This window comes from Tasmannia lanceolata, unplaced genomic scaffold (genome assembly GCF_043159265.1).
Source record: "Tasmannia lanceolata isolate RefF3 unplaced genomic scaffold, GAP_Taslan_0.1 ptg000005l, whole genome shotgun sequence".
Lineage (NCBI taxonomy): Eukaryota > Viridiplantae > Streptophyta > Magnoliopsida > Canellales > Winteraceae > Tasmannia > Tasmannia lanceolata.
In genome coordinates, this window is record NW_027518682.1 from 16,433,325 (window position 1) to 16,452,984 (window position 19,660).

Here is a 19,660-nt window from a genome sequence, read left to right on the forward strand (position 1 = left end):
GCATACATGAATAGAGCACCCTGAATCTAAAATCCACTCATCATGAGGAGAAGTGTGATTACCTGTGGAGAATGTGAGAACGTCTCCAAACTCTTCGCTCTGTTCCTCCGTTACCGCCACCACAGTATTCGTAGCACCATTGTCCACCTGGTCATCTCGCTTTGGACAATCCCGTTTGATGTGGCCATATTCCTTGCAACGATAACATTGCACGCCCTTTTCGCCGACCCTGGATCTTGACCTGCCTTTTCCTGATCTCCTGTCAGACGACCTTCCTCTTTGATTCTCACCATGAACAACCAACCCATGCTCTTCACTTGCACCAAGAACATGTTTCTTCCGCATCTCATTCGATAAGAGCGACGCTGTGACTTCCTCCAACTTTATCGTATCCTTACCATACAATAAAGTCATCGCCAGGTTGTCATACGAATCAGGAAGAGAAGTAAGAAGCAAAAGGGCCTTCTTCCTTCAACTTTTCGTCAACCTTGTGGAGCTGATCCACAAGTCCATTGAACACCGTGATGTGTTCCAGAAGATCCCCGCCTTCCTGTATCTTCAGCCCGTACAATTGCCGCTTCAGATATAACCGGTTGGCCAAGCTTTTTGACATGTAAAGCTTTTCCAACTTCTCCCATAATTTAGGCACATCTTCTTCTTCCATAACGTTAAATATAATGCTATCTGCCAGACATAGTTGAATTGTGTTGACCGCCTTCGACTCTATGTCTTCCCACTCGGCACCCGTCATCTTCTTTGGCTTTCCATCATTTCCCTTCAATGCCTTAGCCAAGCCCTATTGAACTAGGATGTCCTTCACCCTCATCTGTCATAAGGTGAAACTACCATTTGAGTCAAATCTGTCGATGTTGAACTGAGTAGAACTCGATTTTACCGCCATCTCAGATTACTTCGCACTTCTCAGTGTAACGCTCCACCTCGAACAAGAATCTTCTTTGACAATCTTTCCACCCCAAAAAATCGCTCTAACCGTGATCCAATCACAACACCCACGATCACTCCACCCAGCCTCGACGCTCCACCTGAGCTTTGATACCACTTGTTGAGAAAATCCCGCCGGGCAATCCAATCCGATCGTGCACAAATTAAACAGAAAGATAAAATAAACAAACAAACCACAAGATGAACACCAAGATTTTACGTGGTTCGGCAAAGCCTACTCCACGAGCGAGAAACACGATCTTCCACTATGAGAAAAACAATATACAAGGATTATAATGGATTAATCTCAAACCCACAAACCCGCAATCATTTCCTTGCTTCTCAAACCTAAGATCGTACCCAAGAGAAAATCCGAGAGAAAACCCCAAGAGAAACCCAAGAGAATACCCCAAGAAGAAAACCCAAATAGAAAACCCTATATTCTTCTTCTTCTTCTCCATTTGTCTCTCTCTCTTCACTACTCTTTCTTTTTCTCTCTTTTCCTTCCTTGATTTTTCCACACAAGAAAACCCCCTCTCTTTTTAGTATTTAGGTTTTCCCCCAAAACCTAAAAAGATGGCTTTCCTTTTTGTCTCAAACGAATCCCACTGCAATTGAGAAATAAGGTTGGAAATAAGGCAACTTTCCAACATCTCCGATTTGATAAAATGACAAAATTCCAAAATAATTGTGAGATTTAAAAAAATATAGTGATATTTTTTGTTTATCATTTAGCCGAAAAATATCTTGATAATATCACGATATATAATTTACGACGTTTTTTTTATTTCATATTATTTCTTAAATTGAATTTTTATATAATTTTATTTTTATCGTTTTTTCCTATATAAACCCAAAATATAAAAATTGAATACATCCCAAGAATTTTCCTTGCCGAGAAATTCCCAAGAATGATATTTGTGATTTAATTAGCTGATGACAGGATTAAAAGATCCTCCAAATAGGTCTCGGAAGCTGAGTCTGTGCAATTATTAAAACATGGTAGGGCCCATGACATCAACAGCCTTAATATAATGAGTTTCAAGGAAAAAGAAGAGAGAGACATACTGTATTTGGTGTTGTTGTTGGTGGTGGTGGCCTGGTGGAGGACTTTTTCTAAGAAGCGGAGCAGTTGAAGATTTTAAAAGACCTTTTCTAGGGGAGGGGGTGGAGTGCGGCTTGTCTCTTTCTTCTTTTACTGATTCTTTATTTGGGTAATGAAAAGTATCTAATTCTAAAATACTCACCAACTAGTTCAGTCTCTCCTTATTCTAACTTTTTAATCTCTTCTTGGATAAGATCAATTGACATCATGGACATGGCTGATGTATCTATCTTCTCTCTTTAGTGTCTCCTCTCAAAATGCCACCCTATTTCTCACCACAATTAAGGAGGGCAGGTATCCTATGGTCCCACCTTTTAGTTTGTGTGACATGCCCTAATAGTTGTGTGGGCCCAGTAATTAGAACTAAAACTTCACTCTCTCTCTCTCTCTCCTAAAAGAAACTTGTTGGGCCCCACTTATTTCTTATGATCAGATGGGTGATCTGAAAATCCAACCAAATACCATTGAAAAAACCTAGATTGGATGATCCTAGGCCCTTGATCCATCAAACCTCCTTTACTGTTCTCCAAGTAAAGCTAAGGTAAGATTGATTTTTATATAACCTTCTATCTTACACATGGGATGCCAGTTGGGGATGGGACCAAGACCGTGTGAATCCCCTAATGTTGATCTACAAGATCAACGGTTTTGATTTTACACACGTGTCCCTCCTTGGACTCGGAAATTGTCTTTTGTCATTGAGCTGATGGTCCTACCAAATGAAAGAACGGGAAATCTAATCTTCACCCACCGGCCACCTAGAAGGCTAGAAATTGCAATAATAAAAGTGAAGTGATATATTCGCCCCCGTTTCTTCCCCAGGCCACCCCTCTAGTGTATTTGTGACTCCTCTTGTGATACTAGAAGCGGTGGGAAGAAAAGGAATCGAAGTGTCTAATCAACGACAAGGAACATTCTCCGGTGGAATTTCGCGGAAAGCCATTTCACCGCTGACTTTTGCACTAGAGAACAGCCACACAAGCTCACTTTTCAACTAATTTTGTCTTATTCAGTTAATCATCTTAAGTGGCCGCACTCTCAGGCAAAAGTCAACTGCGAAAAGGCTTTCAATTAATTCAGCAGCCTTTTAGCGCGTCATTAAATCCTACGGTTCAGATCATCAGCTATTTGAACAGATTGACGTGCAATTAGCGTGTTATGACAGCAGAGAATCAACGGGACAGTGTGCGAAAGCGGGACACGCTTTGGGAGAAATTTTTTTTCTATAATTTTCAATTTCAGTGCGCTATACACACCTCTCCATTGTCCATTCGCTCTCTATTAAAGGAAAGGCTGTAACGTTTGCCACTCAATTATCAATCGTGCTTCGTCTTCTTCCTCTTCTTAGTTTTAATTCTAATAGGAGAGAAACTGAATTTTCATTATTGGTCTGTTTGTTTTGAGAAAAAGGAGAGTGCAATTTTTATAGGGTTTTTGGAAGCACTTTTGTAAGAGACAAAGTGTGAGTTTCTTTTTTATTGATTGAGCAAAGATGGTTGCTTTGGTGGCTCGCACGGGAAGACAATTACAACGTTATAACCAAAGCGGGGGTCGCCTTGTTGTAGGGTTAGTCTCTCTCTCTCTCTCTCTCTCTCTCTCTCTCTCTCTCTCTCTCTCTCGTTTTTTCTTATTATCATGGGTTTATGGGTAAGATTTTGGGAATTATCTTGGCTTTTCGTGAGACTTTAAAATTTTACCATTTTGGGTTTTTATTTTAATTGGGTTTTGCTGACTATGGATTTAAGAGACATGTTTGAGAAGATTTCTGGGTTTTTTGTGAAAACTGAAAATTTTGACTGTTTTCATACAAACCCCCATTAAGACTCTTTTAATCCTTTCTGGGGTTATTGTAAGAATTTTTGACAAATAGTTTTAGTTTGCCCTATCTTTTTTTTTAACCCTTGTTTTCCATGGGTTTTTTTTTTTTTTTTGGCTCATTTGTAAACTCTTTCTTAATTATAGCAGCCAATGGAGAAAGTTGAAAATAAGGGAGAAGGTGAATAAAAATTATGTTGTTGATTCTTCTTTTTTATGTATATATTTGGCGTTTTGGTCACAACAGATGTTTGGCTTTTTCATTTTGTGTAAAATTAAGGTCATAAATGTGTTATTTCAATGAAAAGAGGGATTTTCACTATTTCTTGAACATGGAGCCAACATTTTAGTTAGATTAACTTGAATTTTTAATGCCTAAGGGCGATTTGGGTGTACTACCCATAATTACAATTTGGGTGCAAGAGCTATCTAGGGAGGTGAAAATGATTGCACTCAAATTGCTATTTACAAAAAAGAAGAAAGAAAAAAGAAAGAAGAAATAGCAATCTTGGGTACATCCAAACGAGCCCTAATTTTATGTAATAAATTCACAATTCCTTATGGCCTGGTATTGAGAATTATGAGGAACAATATCTGATTGAAACTGTAATTGTGGAATCTCTATTATTGAGAATCATTGGTTTATTTTGCTTATTCTCTGTCGATAATTATTTTCAGGAAAACGCTTACAACTTAAAGTTTTGTCTAATAATACTCTTGTTTTTTTTTAAATATGTGCAGGTGCATCCCGTATAGATTTAAGCTCGAAAAATCTTTAAGTAATGGCGTAGAACAGGCACTGGAAGTTCTTGTGATCACTACACGTAACGGGCGTGGACTCTTGTTCCCAAAGGTATGAATCATTCTCTTTTTACTTCTAACCAACACCCAAGATTTTATGACTAATTCAAATGATACTACCTTAAATTTCTTTGCAATAATAATGAAATTGGTGGTACCATTTTACCTTAAATTGCTTTGCAATATAATTTTCAGGGAGGTTGGGAGTCCGATGAATCTATTATACAAGCAGCCAAGAGAGAAGCATTAGAGGAAGCTGGAGTACACGGAGAAATTAAGGTTAGTTTGCACTTAAAGTTCGAGATTTGTTAGGTGTGAAACAACCAATTAATCCAAAGCTTAAGCTGTTTGAGTTGGTGTTATTTAAGAATTTATACTTCAACACTCCCCCCTCTTTTTTGGGTTGGCCGTACACGTGGACTTTTAATATCAAGGGGTTGTTGGGTTTTGAACCTAGTATCTGCCGTGAGGCAGTAGTTCTGGTACCATGTGAAACAACCAATTACTCCAAAACCTTGAGCTGTTAGAGTTGGTGTTATTTAAACATCTATACTTGAACACTCCCCTTCTTTTTTGGGTTGGCTGTACACGTGGATTTTTAAAATCAAGGAGTTGTTGGGTTTTGAACCCAGGACCTTCCATGAGGCAATAGCTCTGATTCCATGTGAAACAACCAATTACTCCAAAAGCTTAAGCTGTTAAGAGTTGGTGTCAGTTAATCATTTACACTTCAACATTAGGCATCTCAAGTACTAACTGAACTTTGCCACACCATTGCAGCATAAACTTGGTAAATGGAGTTTCAAGAGCAAAAGTCAAGATATATTTCGAGAGGGGCACATGTTTCCTTTGCTTGTAACAGAACAACTCGATCTCTGGCCTGAGAAGGACGCCCGTCAACGGAAATGGGTAGGTTCAAATAACACCTAGATGATCATATTTTAGACCAAGAACACATTGTATATACAAGTATCTTTGTAGTTTGTGCTAGCTTCCGAATTTGTTATCCTAAAATGCTCTGTATTGTGATGATTGATATAGGTAACTGTCATGGAAGCAAAAGAACACTGTCCTTATCAGTGGATGAAAGAAGCACTCGATAAATTGGTGAATCGTCTTCCAAATCTAGCTGGTGAACTGCATCACCATACTCATAACTGCCGGGGGGAGATAACAACCAACTAGGAGGGATACAGAGAGATGCCTGTGTTCTTGTACAAAGAGAGATCCCCACGAATGTAAACACAATTCTCAGTCCAATTCAGTTCTTAATCCACAATGTGGGGATAAGAAATCAAGAAGGCAGCAGCAGCTGCTTTGTGTTATACTCTGTTTCATTTCTTGCAGGTGTTCCTGCTTGAAATCATGGTTTAAGAATTGAGACGAGATTCAATAACAGAAAAAAGTGAAAAAAAGAGATGTATATTTTAGTTCCATTCAGTTCATTCTTTGTTAAATTTAGTGAAGTTTTGATGAATACATGGGGGGCAAATTTGCCTTGTCACACCTCTTTTCAAATTCAAATCGACTACTCAGGTCAGAAAATCCTTTTGTTTCAAGTTCGTAAGATAACAGGAATCATTCAAGAAATGCCATTTTTTTTCATGAGGACCCAACCAGGTAGCAGAATGATGATCGAGATATACTGTAAGCAAGTAAAAAAAATGGGAAATGTTATCAAAACTCCAATGTTTTGATAAGATGTAACCAAACACATCCTTAATGTGAGACAAAGGCACACAATGAAACGAGACTCTCATGACCTCTATATTGATTGATTTTATGTGATGTTAACCGGTAAAGTATAAAAGATAAATAACGCCTTTCTCCAACAGCTTAAGCTTTTGGAGAAGTTGGCAAGTTAACATGGTATCAGAGCCAACGGCCTCGAAATGGTATCTAGAATGGCTCAAAATGGTGCAAGAAACGGAAGAGTAAAGGATTAGCATAAGAAAAGGGTTGAAATTTTTGTTAAGAATAAAAAAAAATACATAAAGATTAGTACATTGCAGCTTATAACCGTTGCCTGCATTCAACTATTGTGACCCCACTTGAATGCTTTGATACTGACTTTGAGATCATATTTGAGGTAGATCTCCTTGTCTCAATTAGTCTATAAATTTAAGCTTTTAATGATTCATTGAGAAATTTGTGTTCGTCGCCAAGGTGATTCGTCCATGTGGACAATTATCTATTAAATTTTCTATGGTTTTTTCATGAGGAATCTGCGACATCTAATATGGTTGCTCATCACAGGGATAGAAATCCTCGGATAAGCTATTCTTTGGATTGACTATTTTATCTTGAAATTATCGTGTCAATTGTAAAACGAATTTTGTTTTGATAAAAGTTTATGCAAGAACAAAGGTTAACATGAACAGAGGATAGCAAGTCAATCCAAGGATAAAATAGACCCCACGTTGATATCCTTACGGTGAACAAGCACAATAAGAAAATCACAACCAAATTAAATTCAGAATCTTCACTGAGTAGCACTGATAAGTGGTAACCTTCATAATCAACGCCCGTTTCCTGTCTGCACTCGGGAGAAAGAAAAAAACATCTGAAACAAGAAAACAAATCAATGGAGAGACACCCTGCAAATTTTATATACGCCCATACAATTAGAACAGTTTGCCCCATTCACAGAAACAAAAAATGGTCATCTGTCATTGCAGTTACAGGCGTGGAGGGCAGTGAAATCACCCACTCATGAGATACTATTTTGACGTGAGCCCCCCCGCTGAAATTTTACTAAGGTTTATTATCATAATCACAACATTCTCCCTTGATCATACAGCAAAACCTTCATTTTTTCCATCTCCTTTCTTACCAGCAGAGGTGCCCAAAATTTACATCAGATCCAACACCAGTCACTCTTCTTGATTAGTCTCTATCCCTGCCGCAGTACACACCGTAGAATTCTTCTCATCTTTCGCACCCGATGGTGATGAAGATGGGTCTGTATTTCCTGCAAATGCTACTTCTTCAGGAACAACCTGAGAAACGCCCACTGTATCATCCTGAACTGTGCTGGAAAGGTTCAGTATTTCTACAACTTGATCCTGTACAGAATGGGTCGGAATTTTCTCAACAGACGTTTGAGTTTCGGAAGGGTTTATTTCTTCACTAAAATTTCCACGGGTATCCGTCTTAGTGTTGGATAGATCCAGTATTTCTGGAGCCTGATCATCTTCGGGATGGGAAACAATTTTCTCAACAGATGTTTGTAGTTCTGCTGGATTTACTTCTTCAGTGCGATTCTCAGCGCTGGTATCATTAACCCCTACAACGGTTGGAAGTTGAAGCTCGCGACACTCTTCTGAAAAAGTGTCTGAATTGCGAGATTCAACAGGAAATGGAGGAATAGCTTCTGAAACACAAGCACCATTATCTTGACTCCTGACACAGGATAGATTTGTAGTGTCATCAGCTTTCTCGGGATTGGTGGGAACTTCGGAATTATTACATTCATTCCTGATATCAGCAGGATCAGTAGCTTCTAAAGTATGCTGATCCAATTGGGCTTGCTGATAGGAGGGAGCTACTTCCAAAGCAATGCCATTAGGATAAAGATTTTCACTGTGACATAGAGCAGTAGAGTCACTTTCTTTCTCCATAGCAATACCAGGAGAATTTGGATTTTCACTGTGACTTTCTCCAGTAGAATCATCTGCTTTCACTGAACTTAGAGAAGCTACATAATCATTATCTGCAACAGTGACATTAACAGGATCCGTGATATGGTCGTTGGGTTGGGTGGTCTGGCCAGACACAGGTACAACCGAGGCAACATTAGGAAGATCCACTACTTCACTTTGACTAAATCCAGCAGGCTCATCAGCTTTCTTGGTGTTCTCAGAAACTATGCAGGTGTGAGCAGTGCCTGCCCCTGCAATTTCATCAACAGCAAAACCTTTGTTTTTCTCATCCAGTGCAGACTCGGTTACAGCCACTTCATTGCCAGTGGAATTTATGTTTTCCTTCTTGATATCCTGGCTTAACTCAGCACCAATAACAGTTGGAACGGCAACAGACTTAGAGCAATTTAGGATAGAAGTGTCTTCTGCAGGAGTTACACTGTCAACTTTCTCACTAGATTTGTTGGAAGGGTTATCCAGATCCTCCTCAACTGCTAATTCAGATGATTTACTCTCCAAAGCACACTGACTTTCAGTAAACTCAGCATTCTTAACTTCAACGGAGGAGCAATTTAGGATAGAAGCATCTTCTGCAGGAGTTACACTGTCAACTTTCTCACTAGATTTGTTGGAAGGGTCATCCAGATCCTCCTTAACTACTAGTTCAGATGATTTACTCTCCAAAGCACACTGACTTTCAGTAGACTCGGCATTCTTAACTTCAACGGAGTTTCCAGAGAGTATCTGAGGAGTATCCTCTGCATTGAGATTAACTGAGCAAGAAGTTTCAGCCAAAGCAAGGTCTGCCACCAAAGACACAACTTGGCCACTATCTTGTTCGACAATTTCATTAGGAAGAGTAAGCCCATCATTAACATTGATAGAAGCAGATTTGGTTAGAAATTCTTCAGAACCACAATCCAGTTTGCTTCCGTCATCAATTTCAGTCATCTCTGGAATCATAACTTGCCTTGACTTTGTTGGGTTCTCAGCCACGTCACTGATTATGTTGGGTTTAGCTTCCATTGAGACTGATTTCCCAGAGGAAGAATCTTCCACTCCGGAATCAATACTAACAACACGAGCGCCTGTATGAAACTTCTCTTGGTTAAGTTGCCTAGAATCATTTGAGTTTTCACCGGCACTACAAATGAGGTCGGGTTCAACCAGACCAACCTCAACTTTCTCCTGTCCTACAACTCCAAGAGGCCGAGCAGTGAGCAGAGGCACATCAACCATTTTGACAGGGTTTACCAGTCCACTTGCCACTTCCAGATCTTCTTTAGTATTTGTTTCAAGTAGTTCCAGTGCAGTACTTCTGTCCTCAGAGACTTGAAAATCAGTTATTTTGCATGGTAGTTGTGAATCATGTTCTTTTGGAAAGTGACCTTCCTGTTTTTCAATTATGCGATCAGCGACCAGGGACATTGTTTTCAAGGATGATTGGTCTTCAGTCTTCAATTGTTGTTCTGGAGATGGCACATCTACAGAGATTTGAGATAAAACGACTACAGTTGGGGAGCCTTCTTTCTTTGCTTCATGGGAGTGTGAATGTGGTGTTCCACTGAGATGCAATTCATTGCTAACTTTAACTTCCACAGATTCGACTTCACTTGTTTTATTGGGAGCAAACTTCATGTCCATTAAACTGGCAGCATTATCTCCAATTGTTGGCAAACCTGATTGTTGATCACTTTGAATGGAGCTTTCTGCCTTCTCAGTTGACTGTGGCCTCATTTCAGACAATATTTCAATGGGCTGAATCTTAAGGGTTCTCTCTGCCAAATTACAAGACTGCTCAGGCTCAACAATTCTCGGTTGGGTTACATTGTTCACTTGTTTGTCTCCCATGAACTTTGCAGTGATCGTGTTGCCATCTGGCCCCTTTGACATCCCCGTGTAAGCATGGCCCTTAGATACCATTGAATCATAGGTGGGTGCAGTTTTTGTTTCAAAAGAAGCTTTGATATTAGCGCTAATGGGACCCTTCCTTCCACGTCCCTGATTCGCTGTGACAGGTACCTCAATCTTGTTTTTCTCTGCAGAGGATTTCTTTCTGGAGCGGGGTGTTGCGACATGTAATGTTTCTTTCTTCACATTTTGGGAAATTATATGTGGAAGAATTTCAGCAGATTCGACTTTGGGAAGGTCCAGATGGGCAGCCTTATTACCAGCCAGACCAGTGGGAAGCTCTGCTTTTGAGGCATCAAAACCAAGTACCGCTTTCTGAGAACTCTGGCCAGGTGAATACCTGGTCTTTTCAATTGGATTTTGCTTCTCGACACAAGAACCAACTCCCGCTTTCTGAGCATACTGAACAGAAGCACGGATTCGCTTTTCAATTTGCTTTCGCTTCTGGACAGATGCCACAGGAGAAGATATATGTAATGATTCTTTCTTCATGTCTTCAGAGCTCATATGTAATGCATTGCTGGTACGTGGGTTGTCTTTTCGAGGTTCCATATGTGTGGTTTTATTAGCCATAAAACTACCAGGAGGCTCCACCTTAGGAGCATCAGAACCAAGTCCGACTTTCTGGGTGCTTTGAACAGAAGAGTACCCTGATTTTCCAGTTGGATTTCTCTTCTGGTCAGATGTCATGTCAGAGGACCCCATTCGAAGGTTTCTCTTATCAATCAAATCTTGTGCCAATGCAGACATCATGGTTGGAGATAGGCTTACCTTGTTCTCCTGTCCAGCTTGAATCAAACCGGTCTTTGCAATGTCATGCTTTTTGGATTCCACCAAGAATGTACGATCTGTGCTTGGTGCTGATTTGGTATCAAGAGCGGCAACTTTAACTTCAGAGACTGGAGTTCCCCTTTTCTCCATAGCAGGGAACATGCTTTTAGGTTTATCTTGAACACGGGGAGTATTCAGGGCACGGACTGACGCTGCATCAACCACTTTTTGGAGCCCTGAAATAGGGTTAACCTTAATAGTCACTGCGGGTGCCTCAGAAGTTCCTGCTGGTCTAGTTGATCTTTGCTTGTCTTGGGCAAAAACAAATGCTGGGGAATTATCTAAGGCCAAATTAACATCAGAACCAATGGCAGGAGAGTTGGGAACCTGTTTGTTTGCTCGTCTTCGAGGTTTGTTTGAAACATTTTGAGGCTTTTGACTTTGTCCCTTGACTTGAGAGGACATGGCATGACTAGGAGTGGTTAGAAAACCAGGAGCTGATCCACTGCCAAACTCGTGTTGTCCCTTAATAAAGAAAGGAGTAGCGCCAGTGATGGTGACAGATTCAGGACGAATGTCTCTATGAGGCGATATTTCCAGTTGGCTGACAGTTTCAGATGGTATGGGAGGAATCCTTGGAGGTGTAGGGACATCTGCCTTTGCTCTCTTTGGCCTACCTCTTCCTCGTTTGGCTGGAGGTGGTGGCTCGTTGCAGAGATAAGGAGGTGGCTTTTGTAACACTGTTGGCTGCTCTTTAGCTGGCGGCTGTGGCTCTTTGGATGGTAGTGGCGGCTCTTTGGATGGCAGGGGTGGCTCTTTGGATGGCATTTGTGGCTCTATGGGTGGTAGTGGTGGCTCTTTGGATGGCATTTGTGGCTCTATGGGTGGTAGTGGTGGCTCTTTGGATGGCATTTGTGGCTCTATGGGTGGTAGTGGTGGCTCTTTGGACAGTGGTGGGGACTCTTCTGTACCCCCCAGCTTAGATTCACCAATGAATTTTGTCATACACGGATCCTTTGTTGCTTCCTTGTGTTCAGGTGAGTCGGGCGTATCAACCTGACAAAGCTTTTCAAATTCTTCTTCTGTCCATTGATCTTCATAAGAGCGAACCTGAAAAAGAAATGCCTTTAATAGAACATTTGAGCGTACTGCTTGCAAACTTGATGTCCTGAAATTGAACCAGCTTATACACAGGACAGGTACCACTCTCCCATGGCGTTTTTGCATATGGAAACCACCACATCACAGTAACCACATCGCCTGTAATTTAGGTAACTTGGTGGTTTCCATGCGGATCCACATCGTCTGTAATGAGTTGAAATGATATTTCCAACTCATTTTTCAGCATTTCCACCCATTTTTTTGCCTTCTCCTAAAATAACTGCATTTCCACCTCCTTTTGGGCTTACCTTGAAAATAAAGGATTTTCAAGAAATGACAGCCAAAATAGGGTGGAAATACTATGTCAATAACTACTGTGAAAGAAATTATCAACTGACCTCTCTTGCTCGTTTGCCCCTTCCATATTGTTGGGTATCAAGCCCCCCAAGATACTCACTATTACGCTTTACACCTATGTTAGATGCTTCATATATCTGCATAGCGTTATAGAATGCCTTCAAATCCTCATCAGTTACAAGACGAGAAGGCATAGGGGGTAGGGGCTCTGGACCTTCCTTGATTCGTCCCTGTAACAACCTCTGCCATGCTGCCTGGAATTTGGTAGGTAGAAAGTTTAACAATTAGAATAGCATATAACACCGAATCCAGGTGATAAATCACAAACATAAAAAAATAAACAGAGACTAAATCTACGCAGACCATCTCTTCTTCACGCCTTTGTTTGTCAACCGATTCAAAAATGTCAATCTCCGACTCACTGAAAGATGAAGAAAAAAAAGAGCATGTTAGTCTACAAAAGACTAGTTCCTATTCTAATTCAGATTTACCCTTTTTTAACGGTCAGATTTACCTTCGGGCTATGACATCATTGAGAGCATCATCATCTAAAACTGGAGCAACTTCTTCTTTCTTACACTCCCTTAGGAGGGATTCCAAATATTCCCTTCGATCTTCCGCACTGTGACAGATAGACATTGCAAATCCTTCAGCAAAAGATGAACAGGATTGAAGTACTATTGCATAGAAATGCAGGATGTTCAAGGGCGGCCTAGTGCACGAGGCTCCCGCCATTGCGGGGCCTGCGGAGGGCTAGATGTACGCAGCCTTACCCCTGCTTTGCAGAGAGGCTGTTTCTGTGACTCGAACCCGTGACCACCAGGTCACAATGGAGCAACCTTACATAATAGAAAATTCTAGAGGTCTTACTTTCAAAAGAGCTAATTACATTTTACCTCGTATTATTGTCAAAAAATCCAGCAGTAATGCTCTGATTTGCCACTCCTAGTTTGTGTTCAGCGGCAGCTCTAACTTGTTCCTCCACAGTGCGCACCTGATTACAGCAACGGATTGTAAAATGACCTAGAAAACAAAGTTCACAAGTGTATAAATCATGTTTTTACGCATTCAAACCCAGAAGTTATTTCTATGTATAAGGTTGGAAAGAATGCTTTTTTGGGCACGTTGAACTTGAATCAAAGTTTTAGGAGTTCATTATTATTTAATGCGAGTAAACTCTATTCAATTACATCACAGGACTACATAAAAGTTCATGAGGCATGATGATGCAGGCAGAAGCGTTGTGGAGTGGTGGTCAATGAGAATGCCATCTCAGTATTTCCTCTGAGGTTCAGAATCCACTACCATCCTGGCCAGCCACTAACAATGAACTACTACCATTGAGCTTTTGTATGAGAGCGTCTTAAGTTGATATTCCAAATATTGTAGTTAAAGTTATTATATCAGTTCAATATAAATTTCAAAAAGAATTAACACTTAAGGACTATTTTTGGTGTGCTATCTAATTCAATTTTGGGCAAAATTTTTGTTTGCTTGCAATCTAATTCAATTCTGGGTACAGTTTCTGTGTAAAATTGAAATGTAAATTTTTGGCCACCCGAAAGTAGTCATTCATGTACTAAAAAAAATAAGCCACGCATGCCTGTGTCAGTAAGAAATGGTGCAATGCTAACAGAGAAGGCCAGTAAAACACAGGGTAGTTACAAAAACAGGAAAGTGAAAACATAAAACAAAGAGGAAATAATACTGTCAGACATTAATATAGCTTAAGGAATCTAAACGAAGTGGAGAGAAATAGACACGGAGCATGATATTCCCAACTAAACCAAGTAAAGTAATTTTACTTTTAAGCGAGGGAGAATAATATCACCGTTTCTAATCGCAGAACAAGGACATCCCTCTTTTGGCCAATCCTATGAGCTCTTGCCTGAGCTTGCAGGTCAACCTGATTGACCATCAGTTAAAGCCTTAGAATGGACATAAATGCATGTTAACAAAACATAAATCTTCAAAAGAACAGCCTTTATATATTGCCTGGGGATTCCAATCAGTATCAAATATAATGACTGTATCAGCAGCTTGGAGATTCACTCCAACACCTCCAGCCCGAATACTACGGCGACATACAGAAAAAAAAAGTTAGTTCTAGTTGGTTCTATACAAGGTAATTCATATTGCATTCAACAACCTAGATGCCTAAACTCCTGTCTAGAAGCAACACAAAGCAATCAATTCACCTGAGCAGAAAAATAAAGGCAGAAGAATCTGGTCGGTTGAATTCCTCAATAAGGGCCCCACGTTCACCTCCAGAAGTATGCCCATCCAAACGAAGGTACCTGTAACGTTTCCAGGAGAGGTATTCCTCCATAACATCAAGCAATCTAGTCATTGTGGAGAAGAAAAGAACCTGCAGCATTATCAGTCAGATAAAGATAGTCAATTTCCAGAACATAGAGGATGAAAAGCGATCCAAATAACTGATCCAAATGGCCCTTCAGTATTAAGATGGAAACATTACTAAATACTAATTAACATGATAACCATTTAGCAATCCTTCGTGTGAAAATGACTGCTTGGCAAACAAACAAAAGAACAAGGAAATAGAGCATCAGACTTCTCTTCAAGACAACTAAGGCAGGCATTAACATTGCTAAGTTAAGAAATATATTGGATGCAGCATAAATTGGATCTTTGCAGTAGAAATCATCACAGATTTTTCCTGCAAAATAAAAATATATGTTGCACTAGGGGTAAAGAAACAGGCCCCAGTCAAGTCCAAGTCCTTGAATTTCTATTGACAAGGGATGTCAATATCAACATTGGGTGTCACTATCAATTTCTGGTGTCATGATGGGTGGAGTGCCATTATCAATATTAACGCAAATACATTTGACACATTTTTCGTGGAGTTTTAGTTTCAAGGCTAGTGGGGTATTGATAGAAGTTTCTATTCAAGAGTCCTAGTACCTATTTACAAAGCCCATGCAGTAGGAAACTCAAATTAATAGGATGTTTTGTTATGGCAGCTAGAATCTACCTTCCTTTTTTTGTGTTTAGTTTCCCATGCCTTTATTTTTATTTTTGTGGACTGCTAATAACTTATAAATATGCATGGCCTATGACCTTTAGAGGCAAAATGAATTGAATGAGAAATTGAGTTGTTCCCAAGTTTTGCGTCCAGAACCAGGAGAAGATCTAAATTTTGGATATTGACCTGGCTTTGTTGCTCCTCCAGTCTCTTTTCTTCTCCCCTTCTTTCCCTCCAACATTTTTTTGTTTTCTTTCGTTATTTGAAACCTACAACCTATGAACACCATTGCTCCCCCAGTCCATCGAATGCACTCATAAACCTTACCTCAACCCCTAAACCTTCGAAAAGAACCCAACCAACTTGTTTAATCACCTACAGTCCCTGATAACCCAGCCATTCAAAAAAAAAAAAAGTTCTTTTATAACCATGTAAGAGCCCATAGCTCTTGCCCCTTAAAGCGTATATACAGCCTCCCATGACATGTTTTAAATTTTTAATTGCATTAACCTCCCTGAAATTTAAAGGCCCTTATTATCCGGAATCAACCCCTTCTCACCATCATTACAGATCTATCCAGATCTGTAGAACCTTCCTTAACCTTAATAACCTAGAACCTATTACAGCCTATTATAAACATGTTAATATCTCCTTTACCCCTTAATAATCCCCTCAACAAGCTTAATGAGTTTTCCAATTTTTAAAAATTGATAGTTCTTGAAAAAGTTACGGAAAAAATAGACATAACAGAGAAAATCTAGAGAAAAAAAAATATGCTTCATTTACCAAGTATAAATACACAAACTGAATTTCAAATAAATTACTTCTAACTTTCTAAGTAACTAAACTCTTGCATTAGTCAACACTGAACACGGCATCACATCCATACACAAGGTAAAAGCAATGGCGTGCCAATTCTCAAAGTTCGCACCAAACAGGAGATTCCAACAAGCCAAATCACTCACAAGCACAGCCAACTTATTTTAATTATGCTAAATGGTTTCTCTATGGTCAATAGGAAAGAAGTCTGCAAGCCACCCAAAAAGGGCGGGCCAGGCATTAAAAGGCTAAAGCTGCGAACAAATCCCTTTTTTCGCAAATGGCCATGCAAATTCGGCAGAGATAGAAAGACCCGATGGAGAGTTACTATAAATGCAAAATACGGGTCATGATTTTGTGGATGGAGCTCGGATGAGTTCAGCTCCAGGGCTATGGTGTGGTGGGATAGATTGAAATTATCGAACCTCTTTCATAAAGGAATTCTTTTCGGGTGGGAGATGGCGTGAACATTAAATTTTGCAGAGACACAAGGTGCAGAGCTGGACATTAAAGGAAGACTCCCCTTCCGTATATAATTTAGTGCATCAGAAAGAAATGTGTGGTTGATGTGATCCATAGAGTGCACGGCTTAGTTGACCGGAATTTTTATTTTAGAAGGAACCTTTTTTATCAGGGCATTGGAAGTCGTTGCATCATTTCGATCCTGAATCAACTCAGTTTATCTCAGGAAACAGGGATTTGACAGATGAGTATGGAGTTGGACCCCGACGGGTATATTTACTATAAAATCCTATTATGGCCACATGATCTAAGTTTCTCCCCAATCATCTGCTAGAAATGTGTGGAAGATCAAAAGCCCCATTGAGAGAATGTTTTTTGCTGGACTGCATGTGTAGACAAGATCCTTTTTTTTAATGGCTGTGTCGACAAGATCCTCGCAATACACTACCTTCGTCTTAGACATAAGAACATAGTCTATGTCGCATGGATTCTTTCCTCCCCTCTGCCGAATCCGTGTCGACACGTCTCCGCATCCGAATCGGACATGGATTCACGTGGGACACACCCGGATTCTTGTCGTAGCAGTGTCTCGCACGAATCCTGTTTTTTTGGGGCAAATCCGATTCATCGTTGTCTCTTTTGAAATGCGAATCCTATATATTTTCCCTTTAAACGTATTTTGTTCTTAACTTTTTCTGAATGAAAGCACAACCCGTACTCTTTTAATAAAAAGTTAAAAACCCTAGCGCTTCGAACATTGACCCCCTTCCTCCTTAAACTCTCTTAATACAAAACTCGCCTCAACCCTCTACCTTCAAAATTTTCATGAATATATATATATATATGAGGAAAAGGATTGTACGCTCGAGTGTACCTAACCTTAGGTACGCTCGAGTGCCAAATCACATGGGTCCCAAATATTTTTTGGTCATCTAAACCATTCATTTGCAAGGCCCCATCATAGATAGGGTGCATACCAAAAATAAGCTCCATAGGATCATCCCAACCCATCCATTTGTGGAGGTCAAAATGGACAGACACTGTTTGTCCACAAATCTGCCCATTTTGCCCTCCAGTTTTGGAGGGGTTAGGATGATTCAATGGTGCTGATTTTTGGTACACACCCTATCTATGATGGGGCCTTGCAAATGAATGGTTTAGATGACCAAAAAAATGTGGGACCCATGTGATTTGGCACTCGAGCGTACCTAAGGTTAGGTACACTCGAGCGTACAATCCTTTTCCTCTCTCTCTCTCTCTCTCTCTCTCTCTCTCTCTCTCTATATATATATATATATATATATATATAGAGAGAGAGAGAGAGAGAGAGAGAGAGAGAGAACGGTTCCTACACATATGTGTAGAGAGTTCTTAAAATACAGTGGGGGCCCACATTGTTTGGGTGATCCAAGCCATCCATTTTAAAGGCCCTCACATAGATAGGGTGTCTACAAAAAATCAGATCCATAGGATCATCCCAACCCTACGATTTGTGGAGGTAAAATTGATGTCTTTAAACCTTCACAAATTAGTCCATTTTTTGCCTCCACAGTTCGAATGGTTAGGATGATCCTATGGATCTGATTTTTTGTGGACACCCTATCTATGTGAGGGCCTTAAAAATGAATGGTTTGGATCACCCAAATAATGTAGCCCCCACTGTATTTTAAGCTAGTGTGTAGATAACTTATCTACACATATGTGTAGGAACCGTTTTCTCATATATATATATATATATATATATATATATATATATATATATATATATTTTATTTTTTTTTTAAAAAAAAAAATTTTGAACCAAATCTGAATCCTACTTTTGGGGGTTTGAAAAATCCGACACCTCGAATCCATGTCGGATCCCGACACGGGAACATAGTTAATCATCATGCCCTTTGCTTAACCCACAACCTTTGGCTCTTCGTTTTTTGACACTTTAGCATTAGTTGGGTTCTCGTTGGCCATATTGCAGGTCACTTTGAGTCCTGGATATTCGCTCCTTGGACATCCAGAGGTAAAATTTTGTAGAATTTGTTCTTGGCCGCCACTCTTTGGCTCGTATGGAAGGAAATAAACATGAGAGTATTCAGAGGGGTATCTAAAGGCGTAAATAATAATTAGATAAAAATCTTTTCTACTGTTTTCCAATGGGTATAAAGGCTTATCATTTTCCGAGTTATTTCGGTGCCTTCTGCCTACAAGTCTTGGGAGGAGATCAGGCAGAGCAATGTACACTCTAAGGATCCTCAGCCAAGACGGGCCCTACTCCGCCTGGGAGGTTGAGGCTAAACTTTGACGGTTCGAGTGTTGGCAACCCTAGCCCAGCAAGCAATGGGGGGCTTCTAAGAAATGAGGCTAGCAAAGTTCTCTGGGTGTATTCGGGACCTATAGGCGTGAAACACTCTAATGAGGTAGAGGTCCAAGTTATTCTTTATGAGATCAGGCTAGATGACCCATCCCAGATATACCAGCCAGTCATTGAGGGAGATACCGTCGATGTAGTTAGATGGGTGAGAGATGGGATCTCTTTTCCATGGAGATTTGCAGATGTTATAGAAGAGATCCACAATCAGTTAGAGTGCTATGATACAAAGATTCAGCAGATTTGGCAATCGGTTAATTCAGAGGCGGATGCTTTGGCACGCTCGGGAGTTAATAAAGAGGTGATCTTGATATTTGATCAGTTGTCTCATTGAGGAGAATGCGCTGGTTGGGTTTTATAGTGTATTCATGAAATTGTTGCTTAGAGGATTGTACTTTACATGACCACCTCGGGAATTAGCGCCCCCCGCCCCTTTCTAATAAAATTTACACCATTAAGAAAATGATGCATTTGCCAAAATACACACGCACAAAAAAAAGAAACAAAGGAAAAGAAAATAAAACATAAAATAGTTACAAGTATTAAAATAGTTAAAGTTTTTTTTTTTTTTTTTAAGAAAAGAA

General features: G+C 40.0%; 2 protein-coding genes across 2 annotated transcripts in view; one reads left to right on the forward strand and one right to left on the reverse strand.

Annotated features, from left to right (window-relative positions):
- Positions 1 to 3,260: 3,260 nt before the first annotated feature.
- LOC143877722 (nudix hydrolase 17, mitochondrial-like) lies at positions 3,261 to 6,169 on the forward strand. The gene is made up of 5 exons (XM_077379924.1): positions 3,261 to 3,613; positions 4,604 to 4,715; positions 4,859 to 4,942; positions 5,444 to 5,572; positions 5,705 to 6,169. The coding sequence occupies exons 1-5, from the start codon at positions 3,540 to 3,542 to the stop codon at positions 5,846 to 5,848; spliced, it is 543 nt and encodes a 180-aa protein (XP_077236039.1). The 5' UTR covers positions 3,261 to 3,539; the 3' UTR covers positions 5,849 to 6,169.
- Positions 6,170 to 7,248: 1,079 nt separating this feature from the next.
- Positions 7,249 to 19,660, reverse strand: part of LOC143877723 (uncharacterized) — a 40,029-nt gene continuing 27,617 nt past the window's right edge. The window contains exons 22-29 of the mRNA XM_077379925.1: positions 14,643 to 14,812; positions 14,440 to 14,518; positions 14,276 to 14,350; positions 13,341 to 13,438; positions 12,959 to 13,066; positions 12,808 to 12,865; positions 12,486 to 12,698; positions 7,249 to 12,096 (exon numbers count right to left, since the gene is read on the reverse strand). Of these exons, the coding sequence (XP_077236040.1) occupies positions 7,537 to 12,096; positions 12,486 to 12,698; positions 12,808 to 12,865; positions 12,959 to 13,066; positions 13,341 to 13,438; positions 14,276 to 14,350; positions 14,440 to 14,518; positions 14,643 to 14,812 (5,361 nt within the window). The 3' untranslated portion in view covers positions 7,249 to 7,536. The remainder of the gene's footprint in view (positions 12,097 to 12,485; positions 12,699 to 12,807; positions 12,866 to 12,958; positions 13,067 to 13,340; positions 13,439 to 14,275; positions 14,351 to 14,439; positions 14,519 to 14,642; positions 14,813 to 19,660) is intronic.